Source organism: Abrus precatorius, unplaced genomic scaffold, assembly GCF_003935025.1.
Source record: "Abrus precatorius isolate BTA unplaced genomic scaffold, Abrus_2018 Scaffold10, whole genome shotgun sequence".
NCBI lineage: Eukaryota > Viridiplantae > Streptophyta > Magnoliopsida > Fabales > Fabaceae > Abrus > Abrus precatorius.
Genome location: NW_020874292.1, coordinates 6,286,770 through 6,306,182, shown reverse-complemented (window position 1 = coordinate 6,306,182; position 19,413 = coordinate 6,286,770). Strand labels below are relative to the sequence as shown.

At 32.0% G+C, this 19,413-nt stretch overlaps 3 protein-coding genes across 8 annotated transcripts; 1 reads left to right on the top strand and 2 right to left on the bottom strand.

Moving 5' to 3' along the window:
* The first annotated feature begins 234 nt into the window (after nt 1-234).
* On the top strand, nt 235-2,108 carry LOC113865189 (60S ribosomal protein L6-like). Of its 2 annotated transcripts, none has more exons than XM_027499588.1 (4): nt 235-599; nt 829-935; nt 1,467-1,648; nt 1,756-2,108. In XM_027499588.1, the coding sequence occupies exons 1-4, from the start codon at nt 343-345 to the stop codon at nt 1,909-1,911; spliced, it is 702 nt and encodes a 233-aa protein (XP_027355389.1). In that variant the 5' UTR covers nt 235-342; the 3' UTR covers nt 1,912-2,108. The 2 variants fall into 2 exon arrangements, with proteins under 2 accessions (XP_027355389.1, XP_027355397.1); XM_027499596.1 differs by having other exon boundaries at nt 305-599; nt 1,467-1,652; nt 1,756-2,023.
* LOC113865159 (shikimate kinase, chloroplastic-like) lies at nt 1,935-7,508 on the bottom strand. 5 transcript variants are annotated; one of them, XM_027499571.1, is made up of 11 exons: nt 7,431-7,508; nt 6,854-7,096; nt 5,483-5,541; nt 5,258-5,312; nt 5,096-5,168; nt 4,681-4,768; nt 3,371-3,453; nt 3,158-3,287; nt 2,922-3,000; nt 2,722-2,786; nt 1,935-2,588 (listed from the first exon to the last, which is right to left on the bottom strand). In XM_027499571.1, the coding sequence occupies exons 2-11, from the start codon at nt 7,077-7,079 to the stop codon at nt 2,541-2,543; spliced, it is 906 nt and encodes a 301-aa protein (XP_027355372.1). In that variant the 5' UTR covers nt 7,080-7,096; nt 7,431-7,508; the 3' UTR covers nt 1,935-2,540. The 5 variants fall into 5 exon arrangements, with proteins under 5 accessions (XP_027355372.1, XP_027355365.1, XP_027355356.1 ...); XM_027499564.1 differs by having other exon boundaries at nt 7,404-7,440; XM_027499555.1 differs by lacking the exon at nt 7,431-7,508 and adding an exon at nt 7,324-7,417.
* A 6,180-nt stretch (nt 7,509-13,688) lies between these two features.
* Nucleotides 13,689-16,162, bottom strand: LOC113850565. Its single transcript, XM_027481144.1, has 6 exons — nt 16,096-16,162; nt 15,852-16,013; nt 15,628-15,777; nt 14,609-15,283; nt 14,207-14,449; nt 13,689-13,993 (listed from the first exon to the last, which is right to left on the bottom strand). The coding sequence occupies exons 1-6, from the start codon at nt 16,160-16,162 to the stop codon at nt 13,689-13,691; spliced, it is 1,602 nt and encodes a 533-aa protein (XP_027336945.1).
* Between the last annotated feature and the right edge of the window lie 3,251 nt (nt 16,163-19,413).

Genomic DNA, 19,413 nt, shown 5'->3' with positions numbered 1-19,413 from the left:
TTTTTTTAGTTAAAACTTATTAAAAATTATAAATTTTTCATAAATCTCAAATTTGATTTAATAATCCTGACTAATATTTTAATAATAATTTTTACGTAATAATTAAAAATATATAAAAAATATATTTCTAACAATTCTTTTGATACTTCGTTATTCTCTTTGCATTAATTTTTTTTTTTTCAATCAAGTTACAGTTTTCTTTAGTAAAATGTATACAGGGCTATGAATTTTGGCAGATTGGGCTGCTTTGGGCCCAGTAGTGGAAAGGTCGAAGAGTATGTTTGATAGGAGTGGAAGAGGAATTAGGGTTTTGTGAGAGAGAGAGAGAGAGAGTGAGGAGCAATGGCGCCGAAGCAGGGAAGAGCGAGGGTTAGCAGAAACCCAGAATTGATAAGGGGAATTGGAAAATACTCAAGGTCTCAGATGTACCATAAGAGGGGTCTCTGGGCCATCAAGGCCAAGAACGGTGGCTCTTTCCCTCGCCACGATCCCAATCCCAAGCCTCAAGCACCCCCTCAGAAACCCCCTAAGTTCTACCCTGCTGAAGATGTCAAGAAGCCTCTTCTCAACAAGCACAAGCCCAAAGCTACCAAGCTCAGGTCACTCACTACTCTTCAACATCAACACCTATTTTGTTATCAATTGTTGAACATTTGGTGTTCTCAAACAAGTTATCCTTTGATATGAAACATAAGGTGGTCTAGATTGAGACTTTAGGTGGTGAATGAGCCCTATATTTTCTTTTCATTTTAGCTATAGTTTTCTTATCTTATTTAGATAGAGAATCTGTGTCTCTGATGATTTTAAATGGTTTGTTTTGGTTTTCAGGGCCAGCATTACTCCCGGGACTGTGCTGATTCTTCTTGCCGGCAGATTTAAGGGAAAGAGAGTAGTGTTTCTTAAGCAGCTTCCTTCTGGGTTGCTTCTCGTAACCGGTACCCCTTTTTAATCTTTCTGCTAAATTATTTATTTTCTGCGTGCGTGTGCATTTGAGTAACCATTGTTATATAAAGAGGGCAAATGCTGTGGCTGCTACAGTTTTATGAGGGAGTTTCATGTTGAAGTCTTTGTTCTTATCTTAACCAGTTGTATCTTGTATGCATACGTATTTTTAAAGATAATTAAGAATGGCTTGAAGAGGTATACTATTTCATTGTGAATATTGAGCATTTTAGTAAGGATCAGTTTAATGTTTACAATATTACCTCACATTTTATTTCTTGAATTGACTGTTACTCTTATTTCTTCACATTCTTAATGATGTCTCCCGTACTATTTTCTTTTGTGCATGTCTGTCTGTGGATGTTAGTGATTACACCTGTGCGTGGATTCTCTAACCTGTTTTACTTTAGCTTTCGGTACCAATTGATTTCTGTTTGAAGGCACAACACTCTTCCTATAAAGATTTACCCTACTTTCCAGTCTTATCTGCCCATTTTTCATAGGCTTCTTTCTCACCATTTCAGGTCCTTTCAAGATTAATGGAGTTCCTTTGAGACGCGTGAATCAGTCGTATGTTATTGGCACATCAACCAAAGTAGATGTTTCTGCAGTTAATGTGGATAAATTTGACGACAAGTACTTTTCAAAGGAAGTCCAGAAAAAGACAAAGAAGGGAGAAGGGGAGTTCTTTGAGGCAGAAAAGGAGGTTAGTTTGTCAAGTTTTGTAATTTCCCCGCTCTTGTATCAGTAACTTAGTGCCATGTTATTGGCTCATGTGTGATGTGTGCTGATCTGTGCGATGTCCCAATGTAGGAGAAAAATGTGCTCCCCCAACAAAAGAAAGATGACCAAAAGACTGTGGATTCCGCATTGATAAAAGCAATCGAGAGTGTTCCAGACTTGGTGGTTTACCTAGGTGCCAGGTTTTCCTTGAAGGCAGGGGTGAAGCCTCACGAGCTAGTCTTCTAGATGAAACTAGCGTTAGAATTGTCTTCCTATTCTTTTTCTTGGCTGAACTTTGATCTTATATTTGTATTCATTGGTAATAGACATATGAAAAACGCGAGTTTTATTTATGTAGTTAACATATTGTTCCAGGGTTTTTCCTTCAATTTTGCTCCCTTTTTTAAATGTCTAGAATTTTACTCGTGAACCGAGTTATTTATGATTTTAAGGCTTGTTGGCTTACCGAATGAAGATAGTTTCAAACAGAAAAAGTTCGAAAGATAGATGATCTACCATTTGGGCGTTTAAAATTAATTGTTTTCCATGTTAATGCTTAAAAAGTTCAATGAATTATGAATACGCTATTTCAGGAAGTATTCAATGCAACTTTGATAAATTTGATGAAATCATTGTAACATGCTAAAAGCAAAGAAAACATAGGTGCATCCATGGAAATTGGAACCGACTATGTTAGATAAAATGTTGAAAATAAGTTACGCATGCATTAACTGATCTATCCAGTTTGGATTATAACAAACGTCAGATCTACCCACAAATATACAACCAAAAAAAAATGAATTAAATACTGCTTCCCGCCAAAGTATGCTCACACAAATTACGCATTTGTGTTGAAGTTTGTACCAGCATCATGCTTAACAGCCATTTTGACCTTTAAGAAAGCCTTTGATTTGTTCTAGAGCCTGACAAATACACAGGCACAAATAAGTATCAATGATACAAAATGTAGATCCTATTTTAGCTCTGGGGGATGTTAGTTGGTCTAAGAGCAAACTAAAATGAAGTTCAGAGGGGATGGAGCAAAAAGTAGCAGACCTCAATTGCAATAGCAGCTGGAGATAAACCTAACACGTCTTTTTGGCCCCGCTTTGCTGCCATATCTGTACAAAAAAACATAACACAATAATAATAAATGGATGTTATCTGGAATCAGATCAACAATGAATAGTACACTTTAGAGCTTCACCGAACCACAATTTTTATTTAAACAAGTGAAATAACATTTGCAAGCATACTTTCCAAGGAGACCCTGGCATTGGCGTTTGCATATGATTCGCTTCTTTCTTCAAAAAGGGCAGACAAACGCATGAAAGTCTGCAGGTAAATTCCACAGGGTAAAATTTGTTAGTGGAAAAAAAAATTTGATGATAATTCCCTGCTAAGATCAGTTCCTCCAACTTTGTGATTTAATATTAATATCTTACATTTTGTGAAAGAAAAATACTCATGTCATGGAAGAGAAATTATTTACCCTTGTGAACGCATCTCCTGCTTCATAATGTAGAAGAGGGCGAGAATTAGTTCCTACAGCTGTTATTCTCTGAGCCAAGGCTTCTACAGGTACATCCAACCAAACACTAATGCCCTGGTGCATATATTTCCTGGCAATCCATATACAAATATGTAAAAACTAATCATAAAATTGGAGGTACAACTTTTCTCATTGGTATGTTAATTATTATACCAATTGATTGGCCTCAAAACTGCACCTCCACCAGTAGAGATAACATGTCTATGCATCATTGATAGCTTCCGCAATACCTCAGTCTGCAACAATAAAATAAGCACGGCAAATTAACAGCGAATGTGATAATCCGATAATAGAACCTGGAGGAAAAACAGAACAATTCACAAATCACAATTCCCCAAGTGTTTTTATTGTACGTAAGAATAATAGCAATTGGGAGATTTTGTGGTGGCTTGTTAGCATGTGCAATCGTAAGACATTAAGCCATCTACTTTTATCCAACACCATATTCCATGAGCCTTACCGTTAGTTATTTAACAACTTAACCAAAGTTTTAACTTAGGCTGATATCAATCTAACTCATACATCAAATGATCAAGCACTTAGTATGAGATCAAACTAACTGCAGAACTTGAAGTGTAATACACACATCCCTCCCTTGATGGGCTGTGGTTGGGTTACAACTCCGCCGCCACATTTAAGAGTTAAAAAAGATACAGGGAATATGATCCATAACCGGGGACTGTCCCCTGAACCTTTTCTGAAGAGAGGGGGATTTGTTTGGGCAATAGGGGAGGATCAACAGAGGCGATTTTATTAAAAAGAGCAACGCTATTTGTCAAGAATTTTTTCGACTAAAATGAAGTGCCGCCAATCACCTTCGAGCTCTATGCAGGCATTACAAGGTTGAAAAGTAATTTTCTAAAATAACTTTCATGCCACTTTGATTTGCATGGAATATTGTAGAAAAGTTTTCATGAAGTTCAGCATTTTTCTGTTAAAAAAATATCTCAAACCACGTAGGTAATGTAGAGGTGAATCCACTCCTTGAAACCAGGCTGATCAAACACTAATTCAGGACTCACTCCTGTTCCTAACCCGTCGAGTTGGACATCGTGTTTCATGTACATTCCACACCAACAGATGGACAGACCAAGCTCAGATGCCGCATAACGTAGACGAGATCACTCATTAAACCTGTATCAGTTTATATTTAATTTCTCTACATACCAAACACAACCAATTTATTTGCAAAATTCGAAAGTTCCTAGAGTAATGTTCACAATTTATTGACAAAGGAGACTAAAATGTTGGACAATTTAAAAGAAGCAAGCTATCGCTAAATCATTAATTGGTATTCAGAATATAATGCTCCCACCTCCTTGTTGCAGCTTACTAAATGAAGGTAGACATTCTATGCAGATTGAATTTGGATAGAAGAAATAGGAAAACCTAAAAATTCAAAAACTTCAACAAAATTTTCCATATACGAATGTAAACTGGAAAGCTTGTGTTTTTTGACTGACCTCTTTATCACGGAAAAAATCCTCTCCATGGTGCTTAAATATATCAGCTACAGAAGTTCCATCTACTTCTTCCTCCACCAATGCATCACTACTCCCATAAATGCAAAAGAGAAAATGTGGAAAATGTTCAGCAGAAACTTTAATGCGATACTCAACATTTACATAATGAATATTGTATGCCAAAGTAAGACCAGACATTAATCTATGGACACAATACATTTGTTACATCTCCTTAAAGTCAGATGATATGAATTGAATATAATCACGAGTTGAAGCTCATTCTTTCTCTATCATGCTAGTCTATTATGTTTTCAAATGATGCATTCTTCACTTACTGTCATAATTCTATGTTTCTCTTCAATAATTCTATGTTTCACTTTGAAGAGAAGACAGGTAGGGCAATTACCACACTAACCTATCAAAAAATGAATAAGAAAGCACTTGGGACAAAATCTTTCCTACAGTTGTCTTTCCAGAGCCCATCATTCCTGCATGTCAAATTCAAAACATTTTGAATGCCCAAAGTAATTTTTCTTGCAATGTATGTAAGCATAAATACTTCGACTAAGAGCCTTACCAACAAGATATATACAATGTCCATTTAAAAGTGGCTCGATCTCTTGTGATTTACTCTGAAAGTTTATTGATTCAAGTAAGATAATGGCACTTAGATGCCAAGAGAAGCAACAACTAAGCTCAGATTACCATGTCTAAATGCTGTATTATAACCGAAGGGTATATGGCATCACTAAACTGAAAGGGCATCAATCAATTAAAAGTGGCAAAAGGCAGCATTCTATACCTTCAAAATCAACTCTTCATCAATAACAGCATGAAGGCTTCCAGATTCTAATGTTGAAGCTACAATAATGACATTTGAAAAAAGTTGTTAATACTTAAATGGGCAACACTTATTACAGTCATTAAAAATTACATCTCAGAGCATACTTATATACTAGATTTGATCAAACACATACCCTTCCTTAAAAGATATATATTTTTTCAACTAATCGACTTAGAGAATAGTGATTGAAGCTGCGGATAATTAAAAGTAGTTCAGAATTGAGCGATGTAGGAACATCTAGCTCACCAATCACCATCATAGAAACTTTCTTGAAGTCACAATGATTTTCAATGCAGACACCTTATCTCTGGTGCCCCTGCATTTGATGGGCCAGTGAAATATATTCTACTTGTTTTGTTTGTATAAATATATTGCGATTCAAATTAAAAATATATTCTTCTTTTGCAAAGAAGTGCTTCGAGGTTTATATCATTAATTTAAAAAGTTAATTCCTCTAGTAATGTGGAACGTAACCCAACTTAAACCTTAGCTTTATCGTAATAAGTTTTCATTGATATTAATCTGTTGAAAGGTCATTCAAATTTCTGCAGAAAGAACCTGGAGGAAGTAGATCCTGTGTAAAAGGTTTGTTGGGTGTAAAATTGGTTCCCTTCCAATACCAATAGACAGTAGAAGGATATAGAAAATACATCTGAGAAAAAGACTAATGAACGAGATTCATGTTCAAATTCTAGATACGATCACTTCGTGAGGAAATCACTAAATCCCAAGACCCCACATGCTTCCTATACTTATTTTTTCAAACATTTTACAAATTTTAAGAGTGTTAAAGCTCTGATGAAAATTTATTTGACGTTTCTGCAAATGATTCACTGGGGAAGCAGCGAACTACTTATTAAAAGGGGTATAAACTAATGGGAAGGTACATTCAGGGCAGATTTGCAATTTCCATACAGCTACTAATTATAAGCTCTATCATCCTAATTCATTGACAAATTTACAATAATAGCACAACCTTCTTCCTGTAACAGTAGTAACACAATTTTTAAAATTGCAAGATGGCGACTTCAAAATTAGTATTCGTTTGGTAAACCATCACACTCCAAGTAATTAACATCGAGAATAACATGACCGCAATCCAGCACCGCCTTTTGAAGCCATTATTTTGATTTCAATAAATTGACACTCACAAATCAGATTTTATTACTATTACTGTTTATTATATCATATTATTTGAAACAATACAGTCAAAATAAGATATATAATATAATAATACGTACGGTTGAAAGCTAAAGGGGAAAAAGAGAGAAACAAAAGAAATTTCATAGTTTGCAAATTGTCAAATTATGAGTAGTTTTTCAAGGCAACCTGAAACATCCTTATACGAACATGCAACCTCCAAAGGTACCCTCCTTCGCGGTTTCCTCATTGAAGGTCTCGCTGGCTGCAACTTAGCCGAAACAAAAACCTGAAGCTTCTTTGGGTCCTTCAATTCACCAGATATTCTCAGAGAACCACGTGGCCTTGTTTTCCCAAGCTTGTCGCAATACGCCATAGTTGAAAGTTGCAAGCCTTGAACCACTTTAGCTTCCATGGCGCTTCACCTCGAAACTGCCGAATTCACCAATAAACCAATCAAAAGTATAATCAGAAATGGTTTCAGCGCAGTGAGAGGTAGTTATCGATTACGCAAACTCATTTTAAAAACCTTGTATCCAAGTTGATGAATAACAGTGGAGCAAGAGGACAAAATTAATTGATAAAATAGAGTGAGTGAATCCAGAATGAAACATAAACAAATATATAAATATAAATAACGAAATTCGATGTCACGTTGCTGTATCACTTTGACTCGAAATGTTGAATTAGTTCATTTGAATGTCGAATATAATATGCAAATAGATAGAAATTCCGAAACCTTCAGATTTCACCTCGCATTACTTACTTGGTGGCACTCAGAGCCGAAGCTGCTCCAGTGGTTTATTGCCAATCACAAAACAGTTTAGAAGCGTAATCTAATCCTAATGGACATCATATCATATCACACATATTTTTTGGTAATTTTTAATGCGTTGACCTTATAATATGATAAAACTATAGTGAACTGTAAAGTTTAATTAAAAATTATTATCTTTAATAAAGAAAATATAATATTTTTACTTTTTCATCACATAATTAAATTATACTTTTATCTATTTGGCTAATAAGTATTAATTTAAGTGAAATATATTTAATTTCTGTTAAGTTTTGAATTGAAATTTCATGCATAGCAAACAAAAAACAAAAAACAAAACTTCTGTTAAAAGGGTTAATATTGTAGTATTATGACTATTTAAAAATTAAATAAAAGTAATTTTATAAAAAAAGAAAATATAATCTTAAATAAATATAAAAAAGCACTGTGTTAAAGTAATTAATAATTTGTATATAATTATCTAAAATTAATTTAAAAGTACATTGTAGATACAGAAAATAAGTGTATATTTATGCACATCTATTCATGCTTAAATTCCTTATATGTAAGGTTTTGTGCTTGATTTTAAATTTGAGTAAATTATATTTTTTGTTGAAAGATATATATTACATTACTCTCATTTTTATTTTAAAATTATATATCCTTCTTTCTTAAAAAAATTAGAATGTATCAAAACTTAATTAATTTTAAATTTTTAGTTAAAGTATTATACAAACACATGTTTGACAATTTTGTTTTCCTGTAATACTCTTTTAAATAAATTTTGTACTTTCTTTATCAAACTTTTAAAAATCTCAATGAATTCAATGTACTTTTTATGGAACAATATACCCTCGCATTATTATAAGAGTTTTAAAAGTCTGCCTAAATATTAAATAATAAAAATAAAACTAAAAAAGTGTCACTTTTAATAAAAATATATAAAATATTAATGACTTGTATTATTAATATATTTGAGACCAAAAAGTGGAGAACAAAAATTTTATAATATAAATAAAAAATAGACTAGGACTAAAAAATTAATCAATAAATATATAATTAGAGTGGAAATGTTATTTTTTAAAATATTAGTATGTTTTGGTGAATGCTTCATTCTTCGTTCGAAACTAGTGAATGTCGGGTGTAAACAAAGTTTGATAAACAAAATGATTATGTTTTATTAAATTTTAAAATTATTTATGATCCATTTAAAGTATGAGCTAAAAATACATTAAATTATTAACACATTTTTAATCTGTGAAATATTGTATAGGATAAAAAAGTATATATAATTATTTATTAAAAATTACATAATTTAATACCATTTACTGCATTAATATTGTTAGATATTATAATTTTTAATAAAAATTTATTATATATGTGTTTTTATCCTTTATAATGTTATATAAGTTTAAAAAAATTGTATTAATAAAAAATATAAATATTTGTAAATACACCGTTAGAATGCATAATTTTTTATGGCATTAGTATGTGATGAGGATGAGTGATGATTGTCGTTGGGGGAAGTGTAGCTGATGAGAGGACTTCATCTACCAATTCCGTTCGTAGGTGAGGGTTGTGGCACGTGAAACTATCACAGCACATCATTTCACTAACTTTCTAACCAAATTAGACAATTGCGTACTTTCCTTAGAACGGGAAACAATAACGTACCCTCCTTAAAACGGGAAATGATGGTTGGTTATGATACAAACAATTTAAACATGTATTTAAAGTAGTTTTTTTATAAGATTTATATTAAAATGTCCAGCGTGGTAAGAGGAATTAATTACGAGTAAGTTAAGGTAAATTTGATTATTAAAATTAATTTAGATACATGCCGTAATTATGTTTAGTGATTTAAAATACAAAATATTTTATAATTTTAGTAGGTTGAAGGTTCCGCGTGACTTATAATATTTTCTTATACAACAATTCAATGCGAGTTAGGTACATTTACAAAGTATTTAATACAATTTGAATTTGAATTTCTCTGAGTTAATCCAAATGTTCGACGGTGTTTAATTATAATGTGATAAAATTCATTTTAATGTAATTATTAAATATGATTAAAATGTAAATTTAAATTATTGTTATTTATTGCTGAGCCCATGAATCAATTTTTTTTTTTTAAATTATTTCAATTTAATGTGTGATCTTAAATTAAAGTTTCAGTAAAATAAATGTGTTAAATGCTTTGTGTATTAATCTGAGTAAACATTTTAAATTCCTTCAACATGTGAAAAAGTTATCTGAATATGAAATATTAATAAAAGAAATTCAAAAATATAGTCTTTTTTTGCAATATTACTAGAATATGAAAAAGAAAATGTGAATGACAATTTTACCATGAACAACACTATAGCAGAAACGCAAGCGACAGTTTCATGTCTCTACAAAAATGCTAATAGCGATTTTAATATGAACATAATCATGGCAGGATGCAGGCTGCAATTTCGAGTTTCTATAAAATTACAAATGGCAATTTTGATGGTGATCAGGAACTAAACTCGCTAACGACACTTTTAAGCAACTATAGACACTATAATACACAGAAATATGTGAGCTCTGAATATTATAAACTCGTCGTCAGCGAGTTTTGACTTTATCTATCGGGCCATGCAAATAACTGTTGCAATGAAGACTATATATTGTTTTTTATACATTGCCACCTGAGCTGATGCTCAATGCACAAGAGGGCGATTCAAAAGGAACCGCTCTCATAACTCATTTTAGAGAGCGGTTCAAAAGGAACCGCTCTCATAAGTCCATTTAAGAGAGCGGTTGCTTCTGAACTGCTCTCATAAGTCCATTTTAGAGAGCGGTTCCATTTGAACCGCTCTCAGAAGTGCATATTAGAGAGCGGTTCTGCTGGAACCGCTCTCTTAGATTTAAAATGGACGGCTGGTGAGATTTTGATACACGTGGCAACATCTGAGATGAGTCGCACTGCTATTGGCGAAAGCTCATTTCGCCCTGCAGTTAGCGAAACTGCTTTTGACCGTCTCCCTTCTTCCTCCTCCGTCACGGTCCTCCTTCGTTTCCATTTACATGTTCTCCGTCTCTGCTCCTCTTTCGTCGTCCATTTAGCTTTTCTCCGTCTCTGCTCCTCTATCATCGTCCGAAGTTTCAAAATTTGTTTTGATTTGCTGTGAAGGATCAAATACTGCTACGAATTTAAGAGGTATGGAATTATAACAACATGCATTTATATATTATTTTTAATTTGATTTTGTTAATTAGAAAATCTGATAATAATATTGTAATATTTTTAAACTCTACGTATGTAAGTGATTTGGTAATTAAGTGGGGGTGAGTGAAGAATTTGCTGAAAGGTTATTAAAGATTAGTAAAAAAGAATTTAAAATTTAAATAGTTATTTATTTATTTATATATAGATTAATATATTTTTAGAAAAAATGAAATGTGATATAGTTAATTAAAATATAAAATTATAATTAATTGTTAAGAAGATAGGTTAAATTAAGATTTATAAAATTTGTTTACAGGAATTATTATAGATATTTATTAAAATACAGAATAATAAAAATTGAGTTAAATAAAATAAATATATAAAACTAAATATAATAATTTATACTTAGTTTGATTGTAATAAATAATTTTTACACTTATATTGAAGTAAAATTTTAAAATTGTATTTATATAAAATTTATGTATTATTAATATGTTAGTAAAATATAAATTATTATTATTATTATTATTATTGAATGAAATTTTTTTACTAATATTTTTTATTGTTGTATAGATGGCATCATCTTCACAACAAAGTAGGGTTATTAATCCCGGGCTAGAAGATCCATCACTTCTTCGGTTTCAGAGTATTCATGTTTCTGAGCATATTTGGGATGGACGTGATCACCCGACATTGAGAGTTAGGAAGAGTCCAAATATTCCCGGTGGATTAGAAGGTATTCCGGAAGAAATTATTCCACATCTGGAATTAGCGGGTTTTGTTGGAGTGGCTAACTTGTCTAAGCTTCCTGTAGACGTGGGATTGATTACTGCATTAGTAGAGAGGTGGAGGCCCGAGACGCACACCTTTCACATGCCCTCTGGAGAGTGTACTATTACCCTTTAGGATGTTGCTATTATATTAGGATTACGCATAGATGGGAGACCTGTTATAGCACCCACTGGGGGTGATTGGGCTCAGATTGTGGAAGACAGCCTAGGTATGAGACCAGGATCAGAGGCTTTTGTAGGGAGTTTCTTGAAGATGAGCTGGTTGGACGAACACTTCACTCATATTGCCATGCATAATCAGACTCCACTGCAGATCACTCGGTTTGCTAGGGCATATATATTGAGGCTTATTGGAGGGTTCATGCTTCCTGATCACTCTAGCAGTAGGGTATTTGTGAGGTACTTGCCTTTGCTTGAAGATTTTGAGTTGACCGGTCAATATAGTTGGGGTTTTGGAGTTCTAGGTTATTTGTATCAAGAGCTATGCATGACCACCAACATTGATCGTGTTGCTATTGGAGGACTGACTGCGTTAATTGTGATTTAGGCTTGGGATAGATTTCCCCAGATAGCACCTATCAATCCTCCCTATAGTCGTCCTTATCTTCCGTACGGTGTTAGGTAAGTTGGTATTGTTATTGCTAGCACTATGCATTTGTAGGTGTTCTATAATGTTATTTGTTTGGCTTCATGTTTTTATGGTCAATTACTTGCAGATGGTTATCCCACGGTATCAGAAGGGGAAAGAAAGATGTCCACTACTACAGATATATTTTTGATCGTCTAGCACGTGATGAGGTATTATAGCCAACTTTTGCTGAGTTACTTATTTAAATAACTTGTTAATTACGTACTTTTTTGTTATTAATCTGTTTTGTATGTCATCATACAGATTGTGTGGGTGCCATACAATATGGAACTCATCAATATATTACCACCTATTTGTAGAGATGGTATGGACTTATGGAGGGCAGTGGTGCCACTTATATGTTTTCAGGTATGTGAGTGGCATCAACCTGATAGAGTAATGCGTCAGTTTGGCATGGTTCAACACATACCAAGGACTCCTTACCAGCCTAACCAGCTACATGACCTTACCCTCAGAGGGAAGATTGGTCAGCCAAGTTCAATGCTATGTTAGAAATTTGGGAGAGTAGACGACTTTGGGTATTGACTAATGAGCCTCAGTATGGTTTACTTAGCTCAAATTCAGAGTACATGCGATGGTATGTTAGTCATACTCGTCGTTGGATAACCAGGGAGGCAGCAGTATCAGCTTTGTCGGTATGTTTACAAAAATATATACTTTTTGCACTATTACTTTCTGTTTTATATACAAAATTACAGTAATGGTTACTTTTGACTATTTTTAGGGTGATGTGATGGAGAGATTGCATTACTTGAGCACTGATGGACATGATTCTTTTACCTTTAATGAATTGAAGGACTTGTCTGAGACTCTTCTGTCATTGAAGAAGGAGCAAGATCGCATATTAGAGCATGTTTCAACCTCAGATCCACCAGTACAAAGTGGTAATCCTGTCGATCCAGACTTACACATAGATCAGCCGCATCAACGAAGAGAAGGAAGAGGCTTGGCACGTCGACGGAGACAAGTGCAGGAAGCAGAGTGGGCTGTCCCGGTTATGCCAGCGCGACCTGATGGTGTCTTTCCAATACCATCAGAGTTTCCTTTTCATCCATCTAGTTTGATGACAGCCCCGACTTATTTCCATTCATCACAGGGTACACACCATCCATCAGAACACCCATCATCACCTTTTACAGGAACAGAAGATTACATCCCACGACCTGATTTCTTTTTCACACCTCCTCACGAGCACCATTCGCTTTTGACTCCAGGTGCCCCATACAGTCAAGTTGACCCTATACCATCAGACATACATCCTATAGAGTTAGGTATTGATCTTAATGCCGAGTTTGGTGCAGTTGCTGATTTAGGATATGTTCGTCGGAACCCTCATCGAGGAGCTCGAGATAGACAAAGGCAATGCATCTTGACTCCAGACGATCATCATCATCAGGCACACAGGGGGGACAACAATGACATGTTTTTATGTAGCAACTTATTTTAGTTAACATATATTACTGTTAGTGACTTTAATGCTTACCGTAATTATTAATTTGTTTGTGCCTTTACTTGATATAACATTAATGGTTTCATTACAATAATTAATGACAATTACGATAAATAACAATATCACAAGATAAAAAAAATACAAACACCAACATTGTATGATTTGGTTAACCAACATTGTTTTGTTGAGGACAATGACATCGATTGTGACCTACTTCGTTACACTTGGAACACCTTTGTCTAGTTTGTGACTCAACCCAGTCCATTTCATTCCTAATGCGAGTTGATTTTGGTCGGCCTTTACCTCTTGCTCTGTCAACATCAGGCATTAACTTCCATTCGCAGTTTGTAAGGATGTTGCATTCATTTCCCAGGGGCTTCCACTGTGGGGAGTATGCATTTACAACATATTGCATTGAATAAACAGGATCCACATATTGCCAAAAATTGATACTCACGGCTATACAAGCGACTATCACATGTGAACAAGAAAATCGATAAGACTGAAATCTTCCACATTCGCTGAATCTTCTATCCAATATAACTGTCCATTTGTGTCCACCCCTTTGTGTTATTGGATTAAAAGCTTCTTCAACCTCAAAACTTTTTCTTTGTATGTCATACCGACGAACTTGGTGTGATGAAGCTTCTTATTGATTTTTTTGAATTTGCAACATAACTTTACGACAAAACATGCTTCCATTGTGAAGGTCAGACATGGCCTCTTCTCCACGCTTCACAAAATATTCAACCAATCGTCCATAGGTGGCTTTAACTAGTGCACATATGGGCAGGTTTCTAGCACCTTTAAACACTTTATTTACTGATTCTGAAAGATTTGTAGTCATATGTCCATAACGCTGTCCTTCATCATCATAAGATAATGCCCATTTCTCTTTTGATATACTATCAATCCACCTTTCTATATCTTCAGATTCATTGCGAATCTAGTTAACTTTTGCTGAAAAATGACATTCGATGGTGTATAACCTACATATACAACATTCAAAACATTGAAATATCTATCCACGGATTCGATGGATATATAATAATTTAACCATAATCTAGATAAAAAAATTAAATATACCCAATTTGATGAGCTCTTTCTTCAATGCTATATTCTTAAACCGATGATTAAAGTTGCTGGCAATATGACGAATGCAATATACATGATACGCATTTGGAGGTTGCCACCCAATGTGTGGATTTGACACAGCTCCTTTTATACTTTGATGTCTATCTGATATCAAACAAATTCCTGCTCTATCGGTAACATGCAAACGAATCAATGCCAAAAACCATTCCCATGCTGACAGTGTTTCTCCTTCAATAATTGCAAAAGCTACTGGAAGAACACAATTGTTTCCATCTTGAGTTGTTGCAATTAGCAACGTATGACGATACTTACCATATAAGAACGTCCCATCCACTTGTAATATAGGTTTGCAGAATTTAAAAGCCTCATGACATTGTTCGAATGACCAGAATAGTCGTTCAAATACTCTATACCTATTATTCACTTGATGACCAACCACATACTCTTTTGTTTCAAGTTTATAAACAAATCCAGGAGAATTTAATTGCATGTATTCTAACCAACGAGGCAAGGTAGCATATGATTCATCCCAATCACCAAATACTTTAACAATGGCTTTTTGCTTTGCCTTCCAAGCTTTTTTATATGAAATTTTATATCCAAACTGAGCACATATTTGCTCTTGTATCAATGAAATATGTACCGACGGTTCCTCGTTGACCATTCCTACATAAAATAAATTTTCTCAAGTTAATAACAATGTCATTGTAAAAATAAAATAAAAAACTTGATATTTTACTTACCAAGAATGCATGAACAAATTAAATCAGAATCTAACTTTTGATGATCTTGAGAAATTCTCATATTGACACATGTACGTGAACCACCCCACCTAGTAATTTTCCACTTGTTTGAATTCTTCAACAATGAAGCTCTCACTCTCCATGGACAACCAGATGTATGATTTAAGCATTTAACGTACAAACATGTTGGTTTAGACTCAGCCACAAAATAACTTTGATGAATCTTCATTGCGTAATGTTTTAATGCATTCTTCACATCTTATTTACTGTCAAAATATAAGCCAACAAATAAAGGATCTCCTTCAACCCACGATTTGACTTCTTGAAGATGTTTTTCATCCATTTCTTGATCAGGATATTCCCAATTAATATACTTATACTTTGGAGTAACATTCCAAAAAGGAATTACAGTATCTTCTGCATTATATTTATCATTAATATATAAATAAATAACCACAAAAAACAAATTCTTTATAATTATTTCACATTACCTCCTACATTTTCGGTTACTTGTATATGTAAGTTGGAATTAAACTCGCCTTCAACATCAGTAGAAGAAGAACTGCCTAACGAAATTTCTGCTTCATCATCTCCATCAGTGTAACTCTCATAATCTGAGTGTTCATTATCTTCATCAGCATCATTCCTAACTCCTTTTTTGCAACAAATTTATCAGTTTTAATTCAATCAATTACATATATTAAATAAAAGACATTAGAACAAAAATAATTTTACCTTCATTATAATCACGACTCACAAGGGTCCTATCATTTTGTTGTGAAAGTGATAAATTTAAATTCATCGTCTGTAAGGAGATTGATGAACTTCCACCAACAGCAATATCTACATATAACTCAATAATATTTCTACTAGATTGTTGTTGAAATGAACTTATCATACAATCAATATCTTCATCATCACATATATCCAAAGCTGTATACTGTCTAATATTTTTATCAATCAAAAAATGAGAAATTAATCTAGAAATCACTTGATTATGATTAAGATTGAGTTTCACATGAATTTTTCTTTTCAATGTTTCATAACTTATTCCTCGTTTTATTTGAATTACTTTTTTACTTCCTTCAAAACTTACTCCTTCATTTCCTTCATAGATTCTACCATTCCAATATATAATAATAACAATCCCACTCATCCTGCATTTTATTCAAATAAACTTTATTTAATATTTAAACTTTACAATAATTAACATAAATAAAATAAACAATACTCATTAATTAAATATAACTAAAATTATACATTCAAAATTAAATAATAAAATTATTAAATAACACATACCTGAGATTTTCTTCTAATGTGTCCTTCCGATGAAAATGAGAGAAGGGTTGGAGATATATATAGCGTTTAAACTCTGAAATTGGAGTGTGCAATTTCGCCACCAAAATGAAGAAACTGCTATTTGTTTCGCCAGTCCGGTAACGAAATTAATTTAAAAATATATTAAAAGAAAATTTTCGCCATCAAATATGCGAAACTATACTTACATTTCACAATTCGGTTGGCAAAATTCGTGATACGAGTTACTGTATATACCTAAGAGAGCGGTTCAAATGGAACCGCTCTCTAAAAGGAGTTATGAGAGCGGTTCCATTTGAACCGCTCTCTTAAATAGACCTATGAGAGCGGTTTTAATTTAACCGCTCTAAGAAGTCGTATTTTGTTCTTTTTGTGGCGAAATAGGTATTAAAAAATTCAAAAATTAATACTTTCGCCAGCCGTTTGGCGAAATTTTGATCCACGTGGCAAAATCATCCTAGATTGGGAAATTGTTTCAAATTTCCTATAAAATAATAAATTGTTTTTTTAATTTACAATATTTTAATAAATTTACTTTTAAATTCCTTCAACATGTGAAAAAGTTATCTGAATATGAAATATTAATAAAAGAAATTCAAAAAAATAGTCTTTTTTTGCAATATTACTAGAATATGAAAAAGAAAATGTGAATGACAATTTTACCATGAACAACACTATAGCAGAAACGCAAGCTACAGTTTCATGTCTCTACAAAAATGCTAATAGCGATTTTAATATGAACATAATCATGGCAGGATGCAGGCTGCAATTTCGAGTTTCTATAAAATTACAAATGGCAATTTTGATGGTGATCAGGAACTAAACTCGCTAACGACACTTTTAAGCAACTATAGACACTATAATGTACAGAAATATGTGAGCTCTGAATATTATAAACTCGTCGTCAGCGAGTTTTGACTTTATCTATCGGGCCATGCAAATAACTATAGGAATGAAGACTATATATTGCTTTTTATACATTGCCACCTGAGCTGATGCTCAATGCACAAGAGGGGAACCAAAAATTGGAAAAAAAGAGAGAGTCTTTTTGGCGAAAAAGAATAAGGCTGAGAGAGAGTAGGAAATTAGAAAAAAATTAAAAAAATAGTAAAAATTTAACCGTTGATTCAATAAAACATATATTTAAATAAATTCAAAATTTAAATGTAAATTTTATAATTTTATTTAATATATTTTTAATCTATATTTTAATATATATATATATATATATTATCATTAATGTATTATGTGAATTTTAAAATTTTTTATATATTATATTGTAAGGCAATTTTTTTGTTAAATTAATTAGGTTAATTTAGTAATAAATTATTTAATTTTTATATGCAATGAGTTAGGGTAATTTATAATAAATGAAATACTTAATAATTAATAATTTACATGTACACAATATTTTAATAAAATCTTAAAGTTAATTTAAAATAATTAATAACAAGTAATTACTATATTTCATAATAATTATTTATTGTATTTTAAATAATTATAATTTAAATAATAATTATTATGAATTTGTTTGAAAATAATTAAATATATTTAAGTTTTACATGGAACGAGTTAGGATAGTTTATAATAAATGAATTAATTAGTAATTAATAGTTTGTATGTATAAAATATTTTAATAAAATCTGAGAGTTAATTTAAAATAACTAACAACAAGTAATTATTATATTTTCTAATAATTATTTATTACATTTTAAATAATTATAATTTAAATAATAATTATTATGAATTTGTTTCAAATTTATTAAAAATACATTATTGTTAATAATGCGTTAATGTTAATATTTTGTTAATTATATTACTATAATGAGTTTTATATTTATAAGAATTATATTATTTTATAAATATTTTGTAGGAGTTATTTAATATAGATAATGTATTTTAATAATATTTTTTATATTATTTATAATAGGTAATGAGATTGTTATGATCTCGTCACTTGTGGATAACACTTCTAAGGACAAAAATTATAGAATTTTTACGACATACTAACTTTGAACGAATTTCTCAACTTTGTAAAATGCAAATAAACGATTCACTTGTAAATGCATTTGTAGAATGTTAGAGACCTGAAACACACATATTTCACCTAGTTTATGAAAAATACATAATTACATTACAAAATGTTTATATGTTAGTTGAACTTAAGATCAACGGTATAACAATGATTGGTTCTACAAATCCCTTTACTGTTGTAGTACAATATATGTGTGAAAATTTAATAGGAGGCTGATTTGATTCAAAAAACAACATTGATGAATAGAAACTAGATTAAAGTGAGTATTATAATACATTAGTTGGCTTCCTTTAAATTATAACATTAGGTTACAGCATAAAATTGCCAAATATTAACACTGGATATCAATAAATAACACTTTCTATTGTTTTTAGAAATGAAACTTTATGAACATATTAACAAAGCTAACATTTCAAATCTTCAAATGATATATTATATGAAATATACACACATATTGATTTCTCGCATATAAATGACACACCTTTACTTGTATTTAGTATAATCTCACCGTTAAAATAAATTATAATAGACACACTTATTTTGTAATTATAAAAAATACATATATTTTAAAATATATTATAAAACTCGTTTGTTTAGATTTTTTAAATACGGTTGACTTAAAAAACAATTTTTAGTGTATTTATTTAATCTTAAGAAGAACTACATTTTTGTTTATTTTGAAATGTTATTTAAAAAAAATT

What these genes read in the sequence shown, in the direction of transcription:
- LOC113865189 (XM_027499588.1), top strand. Translation starts at nt 343, where the DNA reads ATGGCGCCGAAGCAGGGAAGAGCGAGGGTTAGCAGAAACCCAGAATTG. An exon ending in CCCAAAGCTACCAAGCTCAG is followed by an intron (nt 600 to 828) that starts GTCACTCACTAC and finishes TTTGGTTTTCAG; the next exon opens with GGCCAGCATTACTCCCGGGA. An exon ending in TGGGTTGCTTCTCGTAACCG is followed by an intron (nt 936 to 1,466) that starts GTACCCCTTTTT and finishes TCACCATTTCAG; the next exon opens with GTCCTTTCAAGATTAATGGA.
- LOC113865159 (XM_027499571.1), bottom strand. Translation starts at nt 7,079, where the DNA reads ATGGAAGCTAAAGTGGTTCAAGGCTTGCAACTTTCAACTATGGCGTAT. An exon ending in ATGAAGAGTTGATTTTGAAG is followed by an intron (nt 5,313 to 5,482) that starts GTATAGAATGCT and finishes ATAAACTTTCAG; the next exon opens with AGTAAATCACAAGAGATCGA. An exon ending in TCTTATTCATTTTTTGATAG is followed by an intron (nt 4,769 to 5,095) that starts GTTAGTGTGGTA and finishes TTATGGGAGTAG; the next exon opens with TGATGCATTGGTGGAGGAAG.
- LOC113850565 (XM_027481144.1), bottom strand. Translation starts at nt 16,162, where the DNA reads ATGAATTTAAATTTATCACTTTCACAACAAAATGATAGGACCCTTGTG. An exon ending in TGTTGGCTTATATTTTGACA is followed by an intron (nt 15,284 to 15,627) that starts GTAAATAAGATG and finishes TATTTTATGTAG; the next exon opens with GAATGGTCAACGAGGAACCG. An exon ending in GAAAGAGCTCATCAAATTGG is followed by an intron (nt 14,450 to 14,608) that starts GTATATTTAATT and finishes ATGAATCTGAAG; the next exon opens with ATATAGAAAGGTGGATTGAT.